General features: G+C 40.8%; 1 protein-coding gene across 1 annotated transcript in view; it reads right to left on the reverse strand.

Annotated features, from left to right (window-relative positions):
* The window catches only part of PREP (prolyl endopeptidase), a 122,272-nt gene that overhangs the window by 88,075 nt on the left and 12,913 nt on the right, over window positions 1-21,284 (reverse strand). The window contains exons 3-6 of the mRNA XM_044757163.2: window positions 10,008-10,141; window positions 8,563-8,693; window positions 5,619-5,828; window positions 1,507-1,628 (exon numbers count right to left, since the gene is read on the reverse strand). Coding sequence (XP_044613098.1) covers window positions 1,507-1,628; window positions 5,619-5,828; window positions 8,563-8,693; window positions 10,008-10,141 — 597 coding nt within the window. The remainder of the gene's footprint in view (window positions 1-1,506; window positions 1,629-5,618; window positions 5,829-8,562; window positions 8,694-10,007; window positions 10,142-21,284) is intronic.

A 21,284-nucleotide genomic window follows, 5' to 3' on the forward strand; every position in this document is an offset into this window, starting at 1 on the left:
AAAAAGGGCAAAGTTGTAGGTAATAATAAGTCTTAGAAATTCATTGTTAACACACTGCATTAAAGCCTGGCCAATTTTTTCCATAAAGAGCCAGAGAGTATTTTCAGCTTTGCGAGCCTTTGAGGCAACTAGTCAACTCTGCTGTTGCTGTCGTAGCTTGAAAGCAGCCACAGACAACATGTCAACAGTGTGGCTGAGTTTCAATACAATTTTATTTACAAAAACTGGCAGCAGGCCTGATTTGGCTTGATGGCATTAGTTTGCCAACCTCTGGTCTAGAGAAACAAAACTTAAAAAAGGAGAATTTGGAATAAGGTATGTCAACACACATGGACTAAAAACACCATGGATTTCTATTCCATCCTCCAATGAACCAGACCCACGAGCAGAAGTTCAAACATGAATGTCCTTTTCTTATCAAAGTATTAAGTGTCTCTCAGAGAAGAGGTAAGTGGCTCAATAAGCTAAAAAATTTCTCATGGGTTCCTCAATCCCACTAAAAATGGGATGATAGTCCACATATATTAAAAGACTCAGAATGCTTTTATTTCTTTTAAAATCTATTTCTTGGGGCCTGCCTGGTGGCGCAGCAAAGTTCACATGTTCCACTTCAGCGGCCCGGGGTTCACCAGTTCGGATCCTGGGTGCGGACACGGCACCGCTTGGCAAAAGCCATGCTGTCATAGGCATCCCACATATAAAGTAGAGGAAAATGGGCACAGATGTTAGCTCAGGGCCAGTCTTCCTCAGCAAAAAAAAAAAAGAGGAGGATTGGCAGCAGTTAGCTCAGGGCTAATCTTCCTCAAAAATAAATACATAAATAAATAAATAAAATAAAATAAAAAACTATTTCTTAGTACTCAGAAGTGAGCCAACAAGAAGAATCCAATTCTTACTCCAAGCACCTCTAAGTTTTTTCACAGTTGATTCTCAAGATACAGAATAAAATCTGGGCCAGTAACTTAGAAACACATCACTTCCATAGAGGACAGTTATTGTCAAGACCTCAAAGAATGTATGAACTATCTGTAAGATAGGAAAATGTCTAAAAGATACTTATTTTAATGTAAAAATAAATGAAAAATATGCATGAAGAGCACAGTTGTGTGAAAAAGGAAAACACACACATTCTCTCTCTCCCCCCACATTCACACCTACATATAGAAGGAAAATTTTTGGAAGGATATTCTCCTCACCTCTGAGAAGTAGGATTCTGAGTTTCAAAATATTCATGTCTTACTTTACGTTATTCTGTACTTTAAAGTTTCTTTTTTTTACCATAAGCACATATATCTTTTAGCGTTAAGATTTTTATGTTGAGATTACAGTTAAAAGGTTTATCACCTTCATTGTTAAGAGTCAACTTGAATATCAATATTTTTAACAAAAGAATATTCACTCAAGGGACTTCTATCACCCATAAAGATCATCATATAAAGAGAATATTTATATATATAATCCATGACATACGGTCTTTGAGAGTAGAATTTCACAGCGGTACAATACCTCAGCTCCACCCATCCACTTGGGCTCATCAGGAAACTCAGCACACAAAATATCTTCTGACTGATCGGTCCCCAAGACATGGTAGCAGAGCTTTTGGTGGAGATTGGTGGATGTCTCTGTGCCTGCAGGAGTTAAAACTGTATATTGAAGCACATTTGACAATTTCAAGAAAATCTATTCCACCCATATTGTACCATGCTAGAAACATTTTAAAAGTTAAGCATCTTGTTGCAGAATGCAAGGTCAATATACAAAAGTTAATTGCTTTCCTATATACCAGCAATGAACAAGTGGAACTTGAAAGTAAAAACGCAGTACCGTTTATGTTAGCACCCCTCCAAAATGGGGCACTTAGCTATACATCTAACAAAACATGTACAAGATCTACGTGAGGAAAACTACAAAACTTCCAGGAAAGAAATCAAAGAGGTAAATAAATGGAGAGATATTCCATGTTCACGAATAGGAAGACTTAATATTGTCAAGATGTCTGTTCTTCTCAACTTGATCTGTAGATTCAATGTGATCCCAACCAAAATCCCAGCAAGTTATTTTGTGGATATTGAAAAACTGATTCTAAAGTCTATGTGAAATGGCAAAACAACCCCAGAACAGCCAACACAATATTGAAGGAAGAGAACAAAGGTGGAAGACTGACACTACCTGACTTCGAGACTTACTATAACTAATCAAGACAGCGTGGTATTGGCAAAAGAATGAACAAAGAGAACAATGGAACAGACTAGAGAGCCCAGAAATAGACCCACATAAATACAGTCAACTGATCTTTGACAAAGGAGCAAAGGTAAAAGAATGGAGAAAAGATAGTCTTTCCAGCAAATGGTGCTGGAACAGCTGAATATCTACATGCAAAACAATCTAGACAGAGACCTTACACACTTCACGAAAATTAAATCCAAATGGATCATACACCTAAAAGTAAAGGCAAAATTATAAACTCCTAGAAGTTAACATAGGAGAAAATCTAGACGACCTTGGGTTTGGCGATGACTTTTTAGATACACCACCAAAGGCCCAATCCATGAAAGAAACAATTGCTAAGTTCAAGTTCACTAAAATTAAAACCTTCAGTTCTGTGAAAGATACAGTCAAGGGAACGAAAAGACAAGTCACAGACTGGGAGAAAATATTTGCAAAAGATATATCTGATGAAAGACTGTTATCCAAAACATACAAAAATCTCTTAAAATTCAACAATAAGAAAACAAACAACCGAATTAAAAAATGGATCAAAGACCTTAACAGACACCTCATCAAAGAAGATAGACAGATAACAAATAACATATGGCAAGATGCTTCACATCATATGTCATCAAGGAAATGCAAATTAAAACAAGGAGATACCACCACACCTAACAGAATGGCCAAAATCCAGAACACTGACAACACCAAATGCTGGCAAAGATGTGGAGCAATAGGAACGCTCATTCATTGCTGGGGGAAATGCAAAACGGTCAGCCACTCTGGAAGACAGTTTGGCGGTTTCTTACAAAACTAAACATATTGTTACCATACAATCTAGCAATCATACTCCTTGGTATTTACCCAAAGGAGTTGAAAACTTATGTCCACACAAAAACCTGCATGTGAATATTTACAGCAGCTTTATTCATAATTGCCAAAACTAGGAAGCAACCGAGATGTCCTTCTGTAGGTGAATGGATAAACTGTGCTACATCCAGACAAGGGAATATTATTCAGTGCTAAAAAGAAATGAGCTACCAAGCCATGAAAAGACATGGAGGAAACTTAAACATATATTACTAAGTCAAAGAAGTCGATCTGAAAAGGCTACCTACTGAATGATTCCAACTATGTGACATTCCAGAAAAGGCCAAAATATGTAGACAATATAAAGGTGAGTGTTTGCCAGGGGTGGGTGGGGAGGGAGGATGAATAGGTGGAACATAGAGGATTATTAGGGCAGTGTAACTACTCTCTCTGATACCGGAATGGTGGCTGCATATCATTATACATTTGTCCAAAACCATGGAATGTACAACACCAAGAATGAACTCTAATGTAAACTATGGATTTGGGTAATTATGATGTGTCCACAAAGGTTCATCAGTTATACCAGGTGGATGGGGGATGTTGTAATAGGGAAGGGGCAGGGGAAGTATGGGAAATATCTGTACCTTCTGTTCAGTTTTGCTGTGAACCTAATACTGCTCTAAAAGAAAAAGTCTATTTAAAAAAAAAGTTAAGTATCAGGCGGGTATCACCCTGGAGGTAATTCACACATATTTGCTGATTTTGGAGGTTGTTATGAAACTGAACTATTTTTTTTTTCATTATAAAAACATACCAAGCTTTCAGGACAATGAAGGAAAAAAGCAAGATAATACCATAATATTAAAAAAGGCTTTAGGGTATACTTGGTGATTTTCCACGGCTTTTCCAGGAACACTGGTAAGAAGCTTAGCGTCATTCGTAAGTCCCTCTATCACATAGGCTGTTGAGGTCCTCTGCATAAAAAGGCAGCAAAATACAGCTGGGAGACGATGTTGGCTTTCTTAAATCAACTACAATTATTAATCATCACCATTTTTGCCACTGAAAGCTAAGGATAAATAGTAACTTTCATGTTTTTCACAAGTTAACACTGTTCTCTAACAAGAAATAGCCAGTTATACACTTTTTTTGTTCTCCCAGAACTTGGAAATAGCCAACATTTCCTAACTCAAGGCACTCTTAACACAGGCAGCTAATTCAGTGTATAGAGCACAGAGGTCTTTCTTCAGCCAACATCCTTGAATAAAGAGCCTACTCTTAGCTCCTCCTGTAGTTCATTGGTGAATTAAGAAGAAGGTATTGCAGTAGTCTCATCAAAAGGCAGCAAAAGCTAATAACAGCCAAAAGAGATAAAAAGTGTTGTAGCCTTATTCCCAATTCAACTAGGGGGAGGAATCAGAAAAGAAAGCAAGCACCTTTAAAGATGACAAAGATACAGCAAGTCATGACAATGGGGCAGCATGTGCAGTAGAAAGCAATGGAGCAGCTCTGCTTCTTGTCAGCCCCAGGCCCTGCAACAAGTAACTGAAACTCTGCACCCAGCTCCAAATCTCTAACAAAGGGATTGTAAAAACCATCCGTCAAGACCAACCAAGACAACATGAGAATGCCATACACCATGTAGAAATATGGGGTGGTATAAGGAAGAAGATGATGTTGACAGCTTGTGCCAGCAAGGTACAAGGTGCAGGGCCCTTCTTGTCCAGGAAGATGAGGAGTGACAGTGGAAAGAAAGAGGAACCACTTGAACACAATAGGATCTTTGTGCAATTGAAGGGGAGAAGAACAAAGGTGTGCCCCGGAAATTAACAAGGAGAAAACTGTCAAGATGAATGCAACCAACAGGTGATCTGTAACTCCTGATCAGGAGAAGAGAGATGACTACTGCGATAGGAAAATTTTAAAATCAGTCAACATCATTAAATAATTTGGTTTTACTAAAAAAAATCCATCGTCTCCATGATCCCCTTGGGAGATGTAACACATTTGTGAAGGAGTAATTGCAATAATGGCCACAATTCTTCACAGTTTGCTGTATCTGTTTCCCCACCCCTTGAAGAGGGGCTGCCCCCATGACTTACTTTAGCCAAGAGAACATAACAAAGTAATGTTACGACAGTAGCAAGCATAGGTATCAAGGAGGTTGTGCCTCTTGACTCTTCCCCTTGGAATCCTACTAAGCTGCCATGCAAACAAGCCCCAGTCCAGGCTAGTGTGCTAGAGGATGAGAGACCACATGGAGCAGAGCTGAGGCCCCAGACACATGAGAGTCAAGCCAAGACCAGCCAACTGACCCGCAGCTGACCACAGATACATGATAGAACTCAGCTGTGTAAACCCAGAAGCACTGCCTGGCCAGCCTATAGACTCATAAGCAAAAATAAATAGTCATTATTCTAAGCCACTAAATTTTGGGGTGATCTGTTATACAACAAAGCTAACTAACACAACGTCCTCTGAGGAATCTTGCCTCTAGACCAAACAACCTCTATTGGAGTTTAGCTTCCTTTTTAAAGTCATGTGAAGTCACACTTCTAGTTCATAAAAAGGTGCTTTCATCTGAAGTCTTAACTCACCATCACTTTTCCCATCCTGTTGGGGGTAGGAGTTGTAGAACATTCCCTTCCCGTCGTGGGTCCAGGCCATACAGCTGAACTTGACTCTTTCAAGCACATCTGGAAGTTCTTTGGCGCCATCAACTTTCATGAACTTGATCGTCACCCAGTCTGAGCCACTGGCACTTAGACCATAGGCAAAATATTCACCATCTTCACTGAATGCATAGCCTATGGGACAGAGGCGAGATCATCAAACAGTGAACATGGGGAGACAACTCCTAGCCTTGCCCATGGCCCTCTTTGCTGTCTGACCAAGCTCTCTGTCATACATGAGGCAGAATTCGGCAATAGAAGGAGCAGGAAATGTAGTGAGGAACTCTGAGGGCTGAGCTCAGGTCTTACAAGGAAGTCACCTTATGACCTTGGACAAGTTTCCAAATCTCTCCAGGTCTAACTTTCTTCATCTGTAAAGTGAAGTACAGTCACGCGCCACATAACAACGTTGTCAGGAAACGACAGACCACATATACGATGGTGGTTCCATAAGATTAGTACCATCGAGCCTAGGTGTGTAATAGGTTGTACCATCTAGGTTTGTGTAAGTGCACTCTATGATGTTCGCACAATGATGGAACTGCCGTTGACTCATTTCTTAGAATGTACTCCTATTGTTAAGCGATGCATGACTGTACTGAATTATCACTAAGATGCTTCCATTTTTAAATTTCTTTAATTCAATAGGCAGTTCACTTAAAAGCAGAGCTCATCTGGGACTTTCAGCATTTTTTCTCTATACTCTGAAGGGAATGAAGGGAAAAAGGAGTAAGGAATATAGAGTAATGACTGAATTATGATGCATTCCACGTAACAGAATTACACTGGAGCCATTAGGTAATTTTTGGAATAGATGCCAAACTATTTGAAATCACTCTTTACAACCTCATTTTATGAGACTTGCTGGCCCTGAAGGATTAATGTCCACACCATCTGATCACTATGAACCCAGCTAAATAAAGGCAGAGGGTGGGCAACGAATGCTCACAGTGTACATTCCAAAAGTGACCGTGGAAAAAAAAAGACAAGCAACAGTCCACAGACTGTTCTGTTATGTCCTATTCCTTAGGGTCATGACAGACAGAACACTGCAATCAGTGTGGAATGTTTCCTGACAAATATTTACATGTTTATATTGGTTTTTATAATCATAAAGTATATATAGCATTTAACACCAGACACTGACACAAGAGATCTCCTCTTATGATGTTTGCTAAACTTTACTGGGGGTTGAAAATTATTCTAAGAAACCCAACTATTTTCAAAGGTTTTCTACTATTTTACAAGGAATTTCTATTAATGGGAAATATGTTTAAGATTTCACAAAGCCTACTTACTAATCACTTATAATTCCTATAGAGTATCCAGGCTCATGGGTATATAAATGCAGAAAAAAGTCTAGAAGGTGATGGGGAGAAAATATTCATGCCTTACTCTACATAACACTATAGTGTTTGGATTGTTTATATATAATTAGAAAATTTTCAGGAAAAATTGAAATAGAACATTTCGATTTAAAATACATGTTTTAAAAAATCACATACTATAAAAGAATCTGAAGGTTTACCCATACTCTATCTTCCTTATAGAACCATTCTCAGAAAACTCAAAGACTGAGACCAGGCCTCATGTCCAATTTACTTTTCCATCCACCAGGGCCTGTACATTGTGAGCATTCCATTAAAAAGTTACTGGAGTGAATTACCACAGCAATAGTGAGACTCTATTGTCATGAAGTCATTCTGGATGAGTTGCAAGATAGACTTTTGTTACAACTAAATGAATTCTTATACAGGGCATATTACTGCACAGAACCAGTGTATAAAATTCATTTACAACTCCAAGCTTAAATTCATGGAAGAATACTCTTACAAGCTAGCTGGCACCTTATTTTCAATGCTGATTACTTTTAATGCTAATTAGATAAAGGATCATCATTTACATACACAGACTATTTGTGGAGGGGAATCACTAAACGACTGAATGCCTTTATATAAGGGTCTTTGCACAGATCTTGGAACAGGCTCTTTAATTCTCACCTAATCCATTTCAGGACTTAAGTGGTCCAGCTGCTCAGTTCTGCTGGGCTGAACCTACAACTGTGCTTTTTCTATGAAACAGAGATGTCACAGGGGAAATGCTGAGCCAACTTCACTAAAAACAGCTAGGATGCTAACAAGAGATGATTCTCAGAGTGTACAATTATTAAATCATAGACTCAGAGAATAGCCTACTTTCTTACCCTAGAACTAGTGCTTATGGCACAAACCTGGGATAATCTTCTTTAAGGCCTGAGAAGGAGGTTATCTTGGGAGCAGAGTTATTTAGGATACACACAGCAACTGCAGGCAAAACTTATCCAGTTTTCAAACTTGCATCTTCAGGGGACAGGGTACCAAGTTGTCTAATTTCTACAAGATTCTATTTTATACTTTTAATGCTAACATACTAACAATCAACCAAATTTTAAAACTCTATCACATCCCCCCGCCCCCAAGGAAACAGATCTCATAAATATTCCTTCCTGTTTTATATGTATAGTTGGAACATTCTTTGCACAGCTTAAATTACTTATAGAAGATGATTAACATTTTCCCAACCATAGATAGGTCTCAGAGATGTTACAGAAGATGATGATACTTCAAGATTCCAGAAGCCCTAGAAGTTAAACTGGGTCTAGTGTGAATTATTCTCCAGTTCTACTTCACGCCATCAGAAGAACACATGACTACTCACGTGTTCTAAAGATACTATGCAAAAAAGTAGCTTTCCTGATATTGAACGTGCATCTGTTCTACAATATGGTCCACATTTTGCCTGGTATTTCAGAGATGAGGTGACTGTAGCAATGTCAGAGCCATAAATGAGGGCCCCGGGACTCCCATGGGCCTGGCTGTGCAGCACTCACCTCGGAGCGCCACCGTGCCATCATCGGAGAGTATGTTGGGGTCAAGGAACACCCTGGCTTCACTCTCTAAGGAATCCTGCACATATAACACTCGTTGGTTCTGTAAACCTGTATTGTAAAAATAGAAATACCTGGGGGACAGAGATGGTCTTTATTTAGCTGTGGAGTTTTTTTATTTGTGGAGTAAAACCAAACACATATGAGCAAAAAGAAAAACAACACACAAAGCTACAGCTGCAAACAGGCCATCCGGGGCCGTGGGGACTAGAGGGGAAGGTCCCAATCATCTCCCTGTACCTAGAGTTTGTTACCTGAATTGCTTTAGATATTCAAATAACTTACTGTAATTCTGCACGTTGGCTAAACAGAGACAAATGAACACTGCCTTATTTGCTAAAATTAAAACCGATGTCCAAATAAAGCAGTAATTTTTCTTTCCAATGGAGAAGAAAGCAGATTTTCTAAAGTGAAATGCTGATTCCTTTCCCTACGCAAGCTGCTAGGGGAGGGGTCAGCAGACCGTTTCTGTAATGGGCAAGATGGCAGATATTGTAGGCTTTGAGGGCCCTACAGTCTCTGTTGCTATTACTCAACTCTGCAGTTGCAGTACAAAAGCAAGTCCTACGTCGCTTAATGATGGGGATATGTTCTGAGAGATGCGTCATTAGGCAATTTCATCACTGTGTGAACATTACAGTGTACTTATACAAATGTAGACGGTATGGCCTACTACACACCTAGGCTATGTGGCACTAATCTTATGGGACCACCACTGTATATGCGGTCCATTGTTGACTGAAATGTGGTGCATGACTGTACATATACAAACGGGCGTGTCTTGTGCCATTTAAACTTCATTTACAAAAACAGGTGGCGGGCAGGGTTTGGCATGCAGATGGTACTTTGCTGATCCCTGTGAAGGGGAGTCTAAGAAATTCTAAAGTACATTTGTGATGGTGGTTCCAAAGAGACTTTAAAAAAAATACAAGAGAATATGTTTATGTGGGTGTGAAAGGGAGAAGGACAAGAGACGTGAATTAATAGATGCCACCTCTTGGACCATTTCCATTCTTGGAAGGAAGAAATGTATATATAAAATCTTTTCAAGTATAAGCCAAAGATAATTAATTTTAGAGGCAAACAAATCTCCATTGCTTTGTATGAATCATCCTCTCTCACCAATTACTAGCCGTAAGACAATAATTTCCTACAATCTAGATTTCTTCCTAGGACATACCTCTACTAAATTTCTTAACCCTTATTTTAAGATTTTGGACAATAAACAAAAAAATGCTATTCTCATATTCAAGCACAGAAATGGATTGATTTTATGATGAATTAATTTCATAAACTGATAAGTTATTTAGAATTTGTGTTTTAAAATTTAAGAAAGCCTTTGACTAGAAAAGTAAAAAAAAAAACTGAATTAGAGCATCCTCACATACCGTTTTCCCTTTCTGAAGTGGCAACTGTACTTGGGATAGTCATACAGTTCAGTCATTCTCTCTTTGTATAAACCTCTGATAGGACACTGCTCGAGAAAGGGCACAGTAATCTTGTTCTGGGCCTCCACGAAAGCCTGCAGAGAAAATGTAAACAGACAAAGCAAGTCAGATCTGATATTTTCCACGTGGCATGTTATCCATTAATATGTATCAGTGAGATCCAGCAATACCACTGCTGGGAATATGTCCAAAGGAAACAAAAACACTCTGTCAAAGAAATATCTGCTCCCCCACGTTCACAGCAGAGTGATCTATGACACCCAAGACGTGGAAACAACCGGTGTCCATTGATGGATGAATGGATAAAGACAATGTGGTATATATACAAGGCAATATTATTCAGCCGTAAGAAAGGAGGAAATTCGCCATTTGCAACAACATGGATGGACCTTGAGAGCATGATGTTAAGTGAAATAAGCCAGACGGAGAAAGACAAATGCTGTATGAACTCACTCACATATGGACTCTAAAAGAAAAACAAAAACAAACTCACGGAAAAAGAAATCAGATTTGTGGTTAACAGAGGCCAGGAGTAGGAGAAGGGGGACTTGGAGGAAGGTGGTCAAAAGGTACAAACTTCTAGTTACAAGATAAGTAAGTGCTAGATAAATAAGAATGACGAGTATAGTTAACACAGATAGAGGAAAGCTGTTAAGAGAATAAATCCTAAGAGTTCTCATCACAAGGACAAAAAATGTTTTTGCTTTTTCTTTTTTTGTATCTATATGAGATGACAGATGTTAACTAAACTTAATGGCGTAATCATTTCACAATATATGTAAGTCAAATCATTATGCTGCACACCTTAAACTTACACAGTGCTGTATGTCAATTATATCTCAATAAAACTGAGGGAGAAAGATTAAAAAATATATACCAGCAAAAGCATACTTTCCTTCAATAAATAAGACCATCTAAGACTCACATAGCACTAACTACATACCAGGCAAGTATTAACTCATTTAGAACTTAATAATCCTATGGAGAAAGTTCTTTTATTAGCCCAACTTTATGGATAGAGAAACTGAGTCTCAGAGTGGTTAAAACATTGCTCAACATCATACAGCTAGGAAAGGCTTCTCAGTCAGCAGCTGGTGACCCCAAAAGATGTCAGAGTTAAAGAAATAAAGTTAGGGGCCGGCCCCATGGCTGAGTGGTTAAGTTTGTGCGCTCCACTTCAGCAGCCCAGGGTTTCGCCAGTTCGGATCCTGGGTGCAGACATGGCACCACTCATCAGGCCATGCTGAGGCAGCGTCCCACATGCCACAACCAGAGGCACTCACAACTAGACCATACAACTATGTACTGGGGGGGAGGGGCGTGGTGCTTGGGGAGAAGAAGAAGGGGGGAAAAAAAAAAAGAAAGTTAGAGATACCCAGGTTCAATTTTGTTTTTGACTTACTACCTTGTTAAATTCAAAGAACTTTGCTTAAATTTGAAACTAAAGAATATTTTTTTAAAAAAAGGAAAATGGGTGGCACTGAATAAGAATATCAACAACAATGGTTTATAAGAAGGGCAAGAGACAGCCTACAGGAAGTCTAGAGACCCTGGCAGCAAGGGCAGCAGCAGTTTTTACAACAGATCAGTTGCATCCAAGTATACCTTATTTGTAACCAAGCAGTCAGAAAGTTTATAACACTACAAAAACTTGGCCTCATTATAATTCACATCTGGCTACTAGTAAGAAATGAAACAAGAATAACTATATCAGCTCTAAATTCAATTGAATCTTTTTTTTTTTCTCGAGGAAGATTGGCCCTGAGCTAACATCTGTTGCCAATCTTCCTCTTTTTGCTTGAGGAAGATTGTCACTGAGCTAACATCTGTGCCAGTCTTCTATTATATGTGGGACGCTGCCAGAGCGTGGCTTGACGAGCAGTGCTAGGTCCGTGATGGGGATTCGACCCTGCAAACCCTGGGCCACCAAAGTGGAGCACACAAACTTAACCATTACACCACCAGGCCAGCCCCCTGCAAGGGAATGTTTAATCAGACGTCTATAAATAGGTAAAACCTCAGGAGAAAACTTCAGGAAATTAACAACAATATACATTGATTGGCAGACAAAAATGTGTTATTTTTTGAGTCTACTTTTGGACAGATCATCCAGGTTTAAGGGCCCATCCCAGCTCAAAACGGTCTTTAAATGGGATCTCCTACAAAAACCACTAACCTCGCTCTGGAGAACCATGATTCTATGCTGAGAGAAAGCTGTTCTAAAACTCAATGTTTATAATGCACTTGAAAACAAGAGAGAAAGTGTAAAGTATAAACACTGATGAACAACATCTTTTGCAAGAAGATCAATTCAAGAAATACAAAATTGTTATGGCTCACATTTCTTATTTTATTCAAAGAGAAAATAAAATTTACCAAGTCCCACAGAACTACAATTCCAATTGCCTATTTCTAGGAATTGGCACACTTCATCCTGGCCTGCTTTCCTGTGGCACTCAAGCTAAGAATAGTCGTTACATTTTTAAAGAGTAGGGAAAAAAAACACCAACAGAGATCTATGTGGCTCACAACATCTAAAGTATTTAATATACGGCCCTTTACAGAAAAGGTTGCTGATACCACTCTATTTCATTAAAATGAGTGTCAACGAGGAAATTGGCTTCTGCTTTTTAGTTACAAATCAATGCACAGCTGCCAGGCCATTCAGGGGCAACATTTTAGAGATCACAAAGTGTGTACAAGAGCATTACCTGATTTTAGGCGGGAAGGAAATGCCACGCTACGCTATGGACATGGAAATGGAGGCACACGGTATTGAAGTCATCTGGTCAAGGTCATGCAGTGAGCTGGCAATAGCACTCAAGTTGGAATTACTCTACTCCAGTCATTCTAACAGTGACTGAGGCTGACTCCGTGCCTGATACTGGATGTGGAGACAAAGCAGACCCACCCGGGGGAGATGGCGGGCAGCCTGAGCCTCCTATGATCTGCTTCTGCTTGTGCTGGGCCAGGCAAGTGTGTCAGGGTGCTGAAGCACCAACAAGGATTTAATAGGAAACTAGCGTGCATCACGACTGATCTTGGCATTGTAGATGGAGGGCAACAAGTCCAAGACAAGATCCCTGCCATTGAGCTGCTAACATTCCGCCAGAGGAGACAAACGACAAGCCAGAGGGTTGTGGAGAGCGGTTGGTCCTAAGGATACACCCAGGGTCATCACGAGCAATGCTGCTACTCAAAGGAGCATCCAGAACCCACGCTGGTCCTGAATTGTCTACTGCCAGCCCATGATGAGACAATTACAGAGACTGAGAGGGAGCGCTATAAGCAACTGGATGTTGCTGTGACATCTTTGTGACATTTTACAAAAATACCAATCGACAGTGGTTTGGGAATTTAACAACTGGTCATTCGCCACAGATCCTGGGAAGCTCTGGGAGGGAGGACACCTACTTCCAGCAGGGCGGCCAGGGAGGCCCTTCTGAGGTTTTGAATTGAGGTTCAACAGGTGAGAGGGAGCAGCCATACAAGAGCAGGGAAGAGAGTTCCAGGCAGAGGACGGCAGGTCAGGGCCCTGGGATAGGAGTTAGTGGCGTGAAGGAGAGTAAAAAGGTCAAGGAAGCTGGGAATGAGTGAGAGAGGAAGCACCAGCCATAGGCAGAGACCCAGGCAGGAGCTAGGTCATGTAGCACCTGCGGGGCAGCCAGCAAGTTTAAATCTTCATTCTAAGTGCAAACAAGCTAAGACTGGGTAAGGAGATAGCTACATGCAATCTGGTTTACTTTTAAAAAAGACTACTCTTGCTTTGGATGAAGGATAGATGATAGGAGAGCAAAAGTGGAAAGAGGGAGGCCAGCCAGGAAGCTGGGCCAGTGGTCCAGTGATTGATGAGGCCAAGTGGAATAGCGTCTCTTAAAAGGAGTGGGAACGACCATTGTAATGGGAACGAGGACAGAGAAAATGAGCACAGAGCACAATAGTGTGCAGATCTGTTGGCTATTTCCCAGAAGAGACTTAGCAGAACATTCTAGCTACTTGGGGTTCCCACCTTGAGACCCCAGCATGCTGAGGGTCTTGGCTGGCCCCTCCTCTTCCATTGGGGGTCCTGTGAGCAGAGAGCCCTGCAGACATCATTTCTCTAATCCTTCCAATTTGTGTTTGTGTGAGGCTGCATCTAGGCCCTATCCTGGCTCTAGGAGGACCACAGTGGGTCCAAGAGTCATAGGCTGCTCAGCACATTCCCTTGGAAAGGTGGAACTGTGTTCTCCAATTGTTTGTCCATTTCGTTTTGCTCCTTTTAGATGTCTCCTGGTACAGTCACCACTGCTGCAACAGAATCCATCTCATGCCAAAGCAGATACTTTGGCTTTTCTTGTTTCAAATGTTCATAAAACCGTTACACCAGGCATAATAATACTACTAAATAACTAAATAATTCTAGAATTGGTACATTCAATTTTGTCACCTCCCACCCACAAATGTTAGTCAATTACTCTTAGAGCAGTATTTAAAAACTGCACCCTTGCAACTCAACTATCTAGACACAAAGCCAAACAAGATTCAAATTCCCGGAAGTCTCAAGTTCTTTCATAACATACATCTTCATAATTGAGCAAATCCTTGTCATGAAGGTGGTGGTAAATTTTCTGAAAAGGGGCTGTGTAAAATTTTGGGTTCCACAGAATGCCAATAATATTTCTGATATTTTAACCAAGAAAATACCTTCTTGGTCATTTATGGATTTAATAGTCTAGCTTCTTGGTCTAAAATTTAGAACAAATTTGGGGGAAAGGGAGAAAAGCTAGAAGGATAAAGGAGGAAAAAAAACTAGCGAAATTACACGAAGATAAAGAAGCAGGGTAAGGGGAATTAAAATTCTCTTTGTTCCTCAGGAGTTGCAGCATCCACAGTCACACTCCAGGGTATTAACACAATAACTGAAACCTGAAAGCCCATTAATGACACTCACAGCTGAGCCTCTAAAGAGGATCAACAGTTTAGGTTTTAGGGATGAATCCAAACACATTTTCCTAAGAAGAGGTGCTCAAAACTATAATTCTATTCACATATATATCATTCTATTCATATCTCATTTTTCCTTGACTATTAGAAACCTTCAAAGCAAAGTTTCAGTTACACAAGATGATTAAGTTCTAGAGATCTGCTGTACAAAATTGTGCCCATAGTTAACAAGACTGTATTGTACACGTAACACCTTAAGAGGGCAGAGCTCATGTTAATTTAATTCTTATCATAATTTAAAAAAAAAAAAAAGCAAAGCCATCTGGCAAAGAGTCACTCAGTTTGGGAGCTGGAGATTCCTTTACCCCTAGTGTCTTCAGAAAGAATTCTGTGTAGTTGTCCTCATATGTACTATATTTTAATTCACAAAATACCTCAAGTCCTCTTACAAGTAGAATTCTTACATATATGACTCAAAATGATGCATAAAGTTACTCATGAAATAGAGATATACAAAACACTATGATTATATAATATGGGATTAAAAAAGATGAATTACAGATAAAGAGAAGTGCTACAGGAGAACAAAAAGGAGAAACTACTTCCAGGATAGGGCAGGGGGCTGAGGGGAGTGGGGCATGTAGGCAGTAAGATGACCAGGAGGGACTTCTAGGTAGGAGACCCACTCAGTGGGTATCAACCTCCACTCGTCTCAAATAGCAACAAAAACTAGGGATGGTGCTGTCTACATCCCACAAGCTTTGAGGAGTTTCTGCTGCAAATGAGATACACACATATATGTGTGTGTGTGTGTATCTAAATATATATATGACCTTGTTAAAGTACCAATCAGGGGCTTCTGGAGAAAAATGCTTTCACAGCATGGCCCGGCAGAAAACCACAACCACAGCCACATGTGAAGCGCTGAGCAGATCCTGGAGGCCAGAGGGGGCAGCACACTCAGACCCTCTCTCTCTGCTGGGAGTTTAGCAGAATTTGGAAATAACTCTCCAAGTGCAGGGAGATCCCCATAAAAAAGAAGCTGAGAGGTGGCAGAGCTCAGCCTGAGGCTGCAGGACCCAGGGAGCTGGACAGTCACACGGAAAACCGGAGGCAGGTCATGCCAAACAGAAAATGAGATGCAGCGGCTCCAGGAAACACATCTAGAAACTCAGACTATAAAGGAATGGAATAATGTATTTTAAAAGACTAATATGAGGAATCTATACCTATATCCTTATTTTCTAGTACTCACTGAATATTTACAAAAATTAGCAGTACATTAGACACAAAGGAAACCTTAAAGCCCAAGAAGCATTGTGACCGCAATGCCATTAACCTCAACTACGTGAGGTGCCTTTCTCTTCCCAGCCCCACAAACCTCCTACTCACTCCCAAGGAGGAGAAATACTGAATTCAATTGGTGAGAGGCCGAAATCCACTGGGCTTGTCTTTTAACATTAAAACCCCAAGGTGAATCCCTTTCTTCTGAGACCATCTGCTCTCAGGTAAGGAAGGCTCCCAGTGAGCTTCCAGCTGCACATGATTTGTTAATCACATGGGGCCTTCCAGAAGCCCAGCCAGATCTTTCCACCTTCTCTGCCTATCCCTGTATGGGCAAATCAACTCATTCCCTCACTGGGGCTGGTTACTGTCAATCAAGAGGGAAGGAAGCAGAAACCCTCATTTTGACCTTAGACTCAAGCCTCGTTCTCAAATCTAGTCATTACCAGGGAGCCCATTCAGAGCCGAAACTTTAGCCCCATTTGGCTCAGTTCTTCGGTGCTCACACTACTGACCAGAAACCTGGTAAGCAGAGAGGTGCTTTGCACCTCAAATCCAAACCTAACTAAAAACTTGATCATGGAGAAGTTAAATACATACACATCCTCTCTTAAATAATTCTTGTATCGATGAGGGAATTACAACAAGAATATTTAGAAAGTAAGAAAAGACTATTAATTAAAATTCATGGGATATGGTGAAAACATTTGGAGTTGACATCTGTTTCTTTCTCATACCTTTGGGAAGTCCCACTGAGAGAGTGGGGGAAGGGGTGTGTGTGACCTCTGCTGCCAGCACAGCACCCGTCCCCTAGACCAAGGACTACCCAGGGCCTGGGAGGACATCTACACAAGAAAGGCTCGAGGCTGTTCTAAAGGCTTTTATCATGTCTCCCACACTCATTGGGGCAGTTCAGCTGATCTAGTCCCACAGCGCTGACTTCAGGAGTGTACCTGGAACAGGCTCGGGAGACAGTGCTGGTGCCTAGGTGTGCCATGTACTGAAGGACAGCGACCACCCTGTGACTGATGAGGTATATCTGGCCCAGGTGAGGTGCTCTGTAACCAAATAAAAAGGCTGGGTCTGGAAAGCGACAGTTACACCTTCAGGAAGTCTGGGGTTTACCCTCTCTCTCGATCAGATGTTATCACTTCTGGGTACTGGTAGTGGGCACCACCACCTGTCAGAGATAATGTTACTGATACCTTGGTCTGCATTCTAAATATGCCATCTCCTTTCTACGTTCTTCATAGAAATAAACGCTGTTCATTTTCATAAGCAGAGCCTTTGCATCAGTTCTTATCTACAGGCCACAGTCAATGAAGCAGTCATGAAGCAGGCAAAGCAACAGAATCATTCTACAGGGACAGAGACGAACGCTGGAAGATAGAAGTTACATCACCTCATGAGATCTGGGGCTATGTGGACTGTGTGAAACCTAAAGAGGTAAGGCCCACCTTTCCCCAGCACAGGGGAAAGGCTGCTGGAAAACAAATCAGGGAAAAGCAGATGACCTAAAAGACAGAGAGAGACAGGTTTCCAGAAATATCATGTGCACTCCTGGATCAGGCTGTGCCCAAGGCGCATGCACCCTGGTCATCAATTATGTGAGCCACTGAGCTCATTTTTCACATGAGCTAATGTGAGTTGAGTTCCTGGCACCGCTAATCGAGTCCTGACTAATACAGCTCTTTTAGGAGTCCTTCAGTTTGCCGGGCAAGGTGAAGTTAGTTGAACATGAGCAGCCTGGAAGAGGAGGAAGTGACCGGAAGCGTGCCCAAGTACGGGCTGGGGAAACCTGACAAAAGCGTCTACACTAACAGTGTCTCATCAGTAGACAAGAAAGAAAGAAATTAAACACTCAAATCAAAAAGTTGTAAAGTAACAAAAGAAAATAAAATGAAATTAATCAACTAGAAAATTAAAAGAGTATAAATTGTAAGTCCTAGAACCACTGCTTTTTAAAAAAGAAGTTCACTCCAAGTTCTGGCTAAACTAATCAAGGAAGGGGCAGAGAAGTTACAGATAGTCAAAATTAGAAACAATAAATCTAACCACAGAGATGGGGAGAAAAGTCATCAGGAGAAATGTTACACATAATGTCATGCTAGTAAATTTTAAAATCTCAGTGATACGGACCATTTTCTAGGAAACACAAATGACTAAAACGGATCCAAAAAGGAAGATCTGAACAGAGCAATAACCATGAAGGAAAGTGGAGACGAGCCCAAGAATTAATTGCAATAAAAGAATTTATCCCAGATAACTCTAAAGATGAGGTCTTTCAAATTATCGAGCAGATAATTTCCATGCCATTTAAACTGTTCAATAATAAATACAATGGCAAGCGTCTTTTAAGCACTTAATGGTGTCTACCACTTTGCTGCGTGCTTCAAAAGCACTGCCACTTAATTGTCACCACAGTCATACACAGTAGTTTTCTACAAATTATAAATCAGAAAATTGAAGCTTAGAGATGGGAAAAAAAAAAATGACCAATGTCACCCAAATGGTAAAACGGTGGCATTAAGATCCAAATCTGATTTTCTACCTTTAAAGCTGTTCATTAAATGGACCATACACTATGGCCTTTCCATGAATAAATACATTCCAAGATCTCCAAAGGTTCTCATTAGCTGCTGGGGGGAACAGGGTGGAAAGAAAATTCTGGAATAAGGGATACAGCTTAGGAAGGTACTGAATGTCTAGCTTGGTGGCAATGCATGCCCCAAACAAGGTCAGCATCAGCCACATTAAAAACAAGGAGAAAGGTATGAGATTTTACAGAGGCAGAACTGGAGCTCCAGAGAACTCTGTGTCTGATTAAATAGAGAGATGCTTCAAATGATCAGTGCCATGCAATATTATAAAGAGTCTCAGAGTCTTTATTATGACTCAAGCCTTGGTTTCCCCCCATGGGAAAAATTAGAACCACAAACACTGTCCCCCTAATTTACAAAGACACTATAAACAACAGTGAGGCACCTACTACCACTTCAGCTCTTTGCACATGGGCCTCATATATTTCAAAGGTGTTATTATTGCTCTCTAATCATGTCTAAGCATTCTCTAGTGGTTTCTGAAGCTTTCTGGATCTTAAGAATTACCTGGCGAGGTGCTTGGGAAACAGAGCTTTCTCCTGAAATCAGATGCTCCAGAAGCACAGCTTGGGCATTTGTATTTTTAACAAGTGCCCAGGTGATTTTTATGACTGCGTGCTTTCTCCTCTGGACACAGAAGAATGGGGTGATGAATGGATTTTAGATACCTAAGTATGGGGGAAAAAAAGAGGCTGGGAGAAGTCTGAGTTATCTTAGTTCTTTAGTTGTTAGTTCTTTAACAACTATTTTCCCAAAGATACCATATCTGATATGAACATTTCTCATAAGCAAAGTGTAGATGATTGAAACCAAAGCTGAGTACCTGCCTGCAGGGAAAACAACACTGTTAAATGTACACAAGTGCTTTAAGCATTTCATCAATGGTTTAGGGTCTGCTTTTCAAAAATGGAGCTTTCCCTGATAGTGAACAAACAAGGCTGGAGTCCTCGCCTCCACGCAAGATGTGGCTCATCCTCCTTTCAGCACTGACCTCCAGCAGCTCAAAGGTTAAGTGGCGCACCACCTCCAGTCTCTGGTTCTCCCAGGCTTGAATGTAATTCCATGCCGGCATGGACCACATCTGTCTTGCTATGACAGCATATCCCTTCCTCCCCTTCAATTTAACCAAATGCTTGGCACAGAGGGCAGACAGGTAAACTTAGGGCAGGAGAGGAAAGGCAGAGAATGAGCCTTTATATAGAGAGAAGGAGGAGAGAATGACTGTGATATTTGGGGTAGCCAGCATCCATTCTCCTCCCCCATGTCCTCCCTTCTTAGCGGGGTGGTAACTCCAGGTAGTTGTCCTGCTATGACAGAAGCCAGAGGGTCCCTGGGGCTTGCACCAAATCTCTTCTCATTGCCAGCAGCACAGCCAAGGCTGCAAGCACACGTCTGGAGTTTGGCCAATCAAAACTCCCTCTGCTGGGACGCAGTCACTTGAACAAATGACAGAGGGCTGAATGACTGGAGAGCACAGATGCCATTAGCAGTGCCGGGCAAAAAGCAGAAATTCCTGCCACCAAGCCCTGGAGCTCTCTGGCTCCCTCCTGCTCCAAGCCTGGCCTTTCCATCTATCCCAGAAGCCGGCCTCCTATTCTTGTCATAAATTCCCTATTTGCCTAACTTGGCCAGAATCAGTTTCTGCTGCTTGCATCAAAAACTTTGTTGCAGAAAGTAAGAGTAAGAAGATAGAAAAAGAAAAGAGAAAGCAGTGCTTTTGAAGATGGTCGGGGACCAGCAATGCCTTCATGCTTTGGATGATTATCCCATCCCGAGATCAAAAGGAAGTTGTCCTCTAAATACATATTTCAATTGTGGATTTACGAGAAGTATGTTGATAAACTATAATAAGGCTAAACATTTCCATGGGAGGTGGTGAGACATCTAAGACCTTAGAAGTCTTGGAGACTGAGATAATATGTGATAATATATTTACCTAAAGCACTTCCTGTTTACTCTAGACAAGGGATGACATACTAGTAATTTTCAATGCAGGTCCAAACATGAAACATTAATGAATGGGTGCAAGGGGGGTTCACAAGGCACCAATTAAAAGGGGGCTCTACCAAACAGCTTTAAGATAATCTTCAGCCTAGTTTAATCATTGCACATTAGAACAATGAAACCACACTTAGAAGTCATAGTTCCACTGGGGGGAAAAAAAATTCAATGCTCAGAACTTATCTTTTTCTAAAAGACCTAGAATTCAAAAAGCAAAAAGACCCTGCTCAGTTTTGTGGGTGAAAATGTAGGCAGCATGCCCAACCCGCACCATTTTTGTTTGTACAGAGTTTTGCTGTGGGTGGAAAATGAATTTTTACATGCATTTCCTCGGCTGGGTGTCATTAAAACGCTGGAGCTGGATGAATTGAGTACGATTATACTTATTTTATAGATGAAGAAGATGAAT

Source organism: Equus asinus, chromosome 24, assembly GCF_041296235.1.
Source record: "Equus asinus isolate D_3611 breed Donkey chromosome 24, EquAss-T2T_v2, whole genome shotgun sequence".
Taxonomy (NCBI): Eukaryota; Metazoa; Chordata; class Mammalia; order Perissodactyla; family Equidae; genus Equus; species Equus asinus.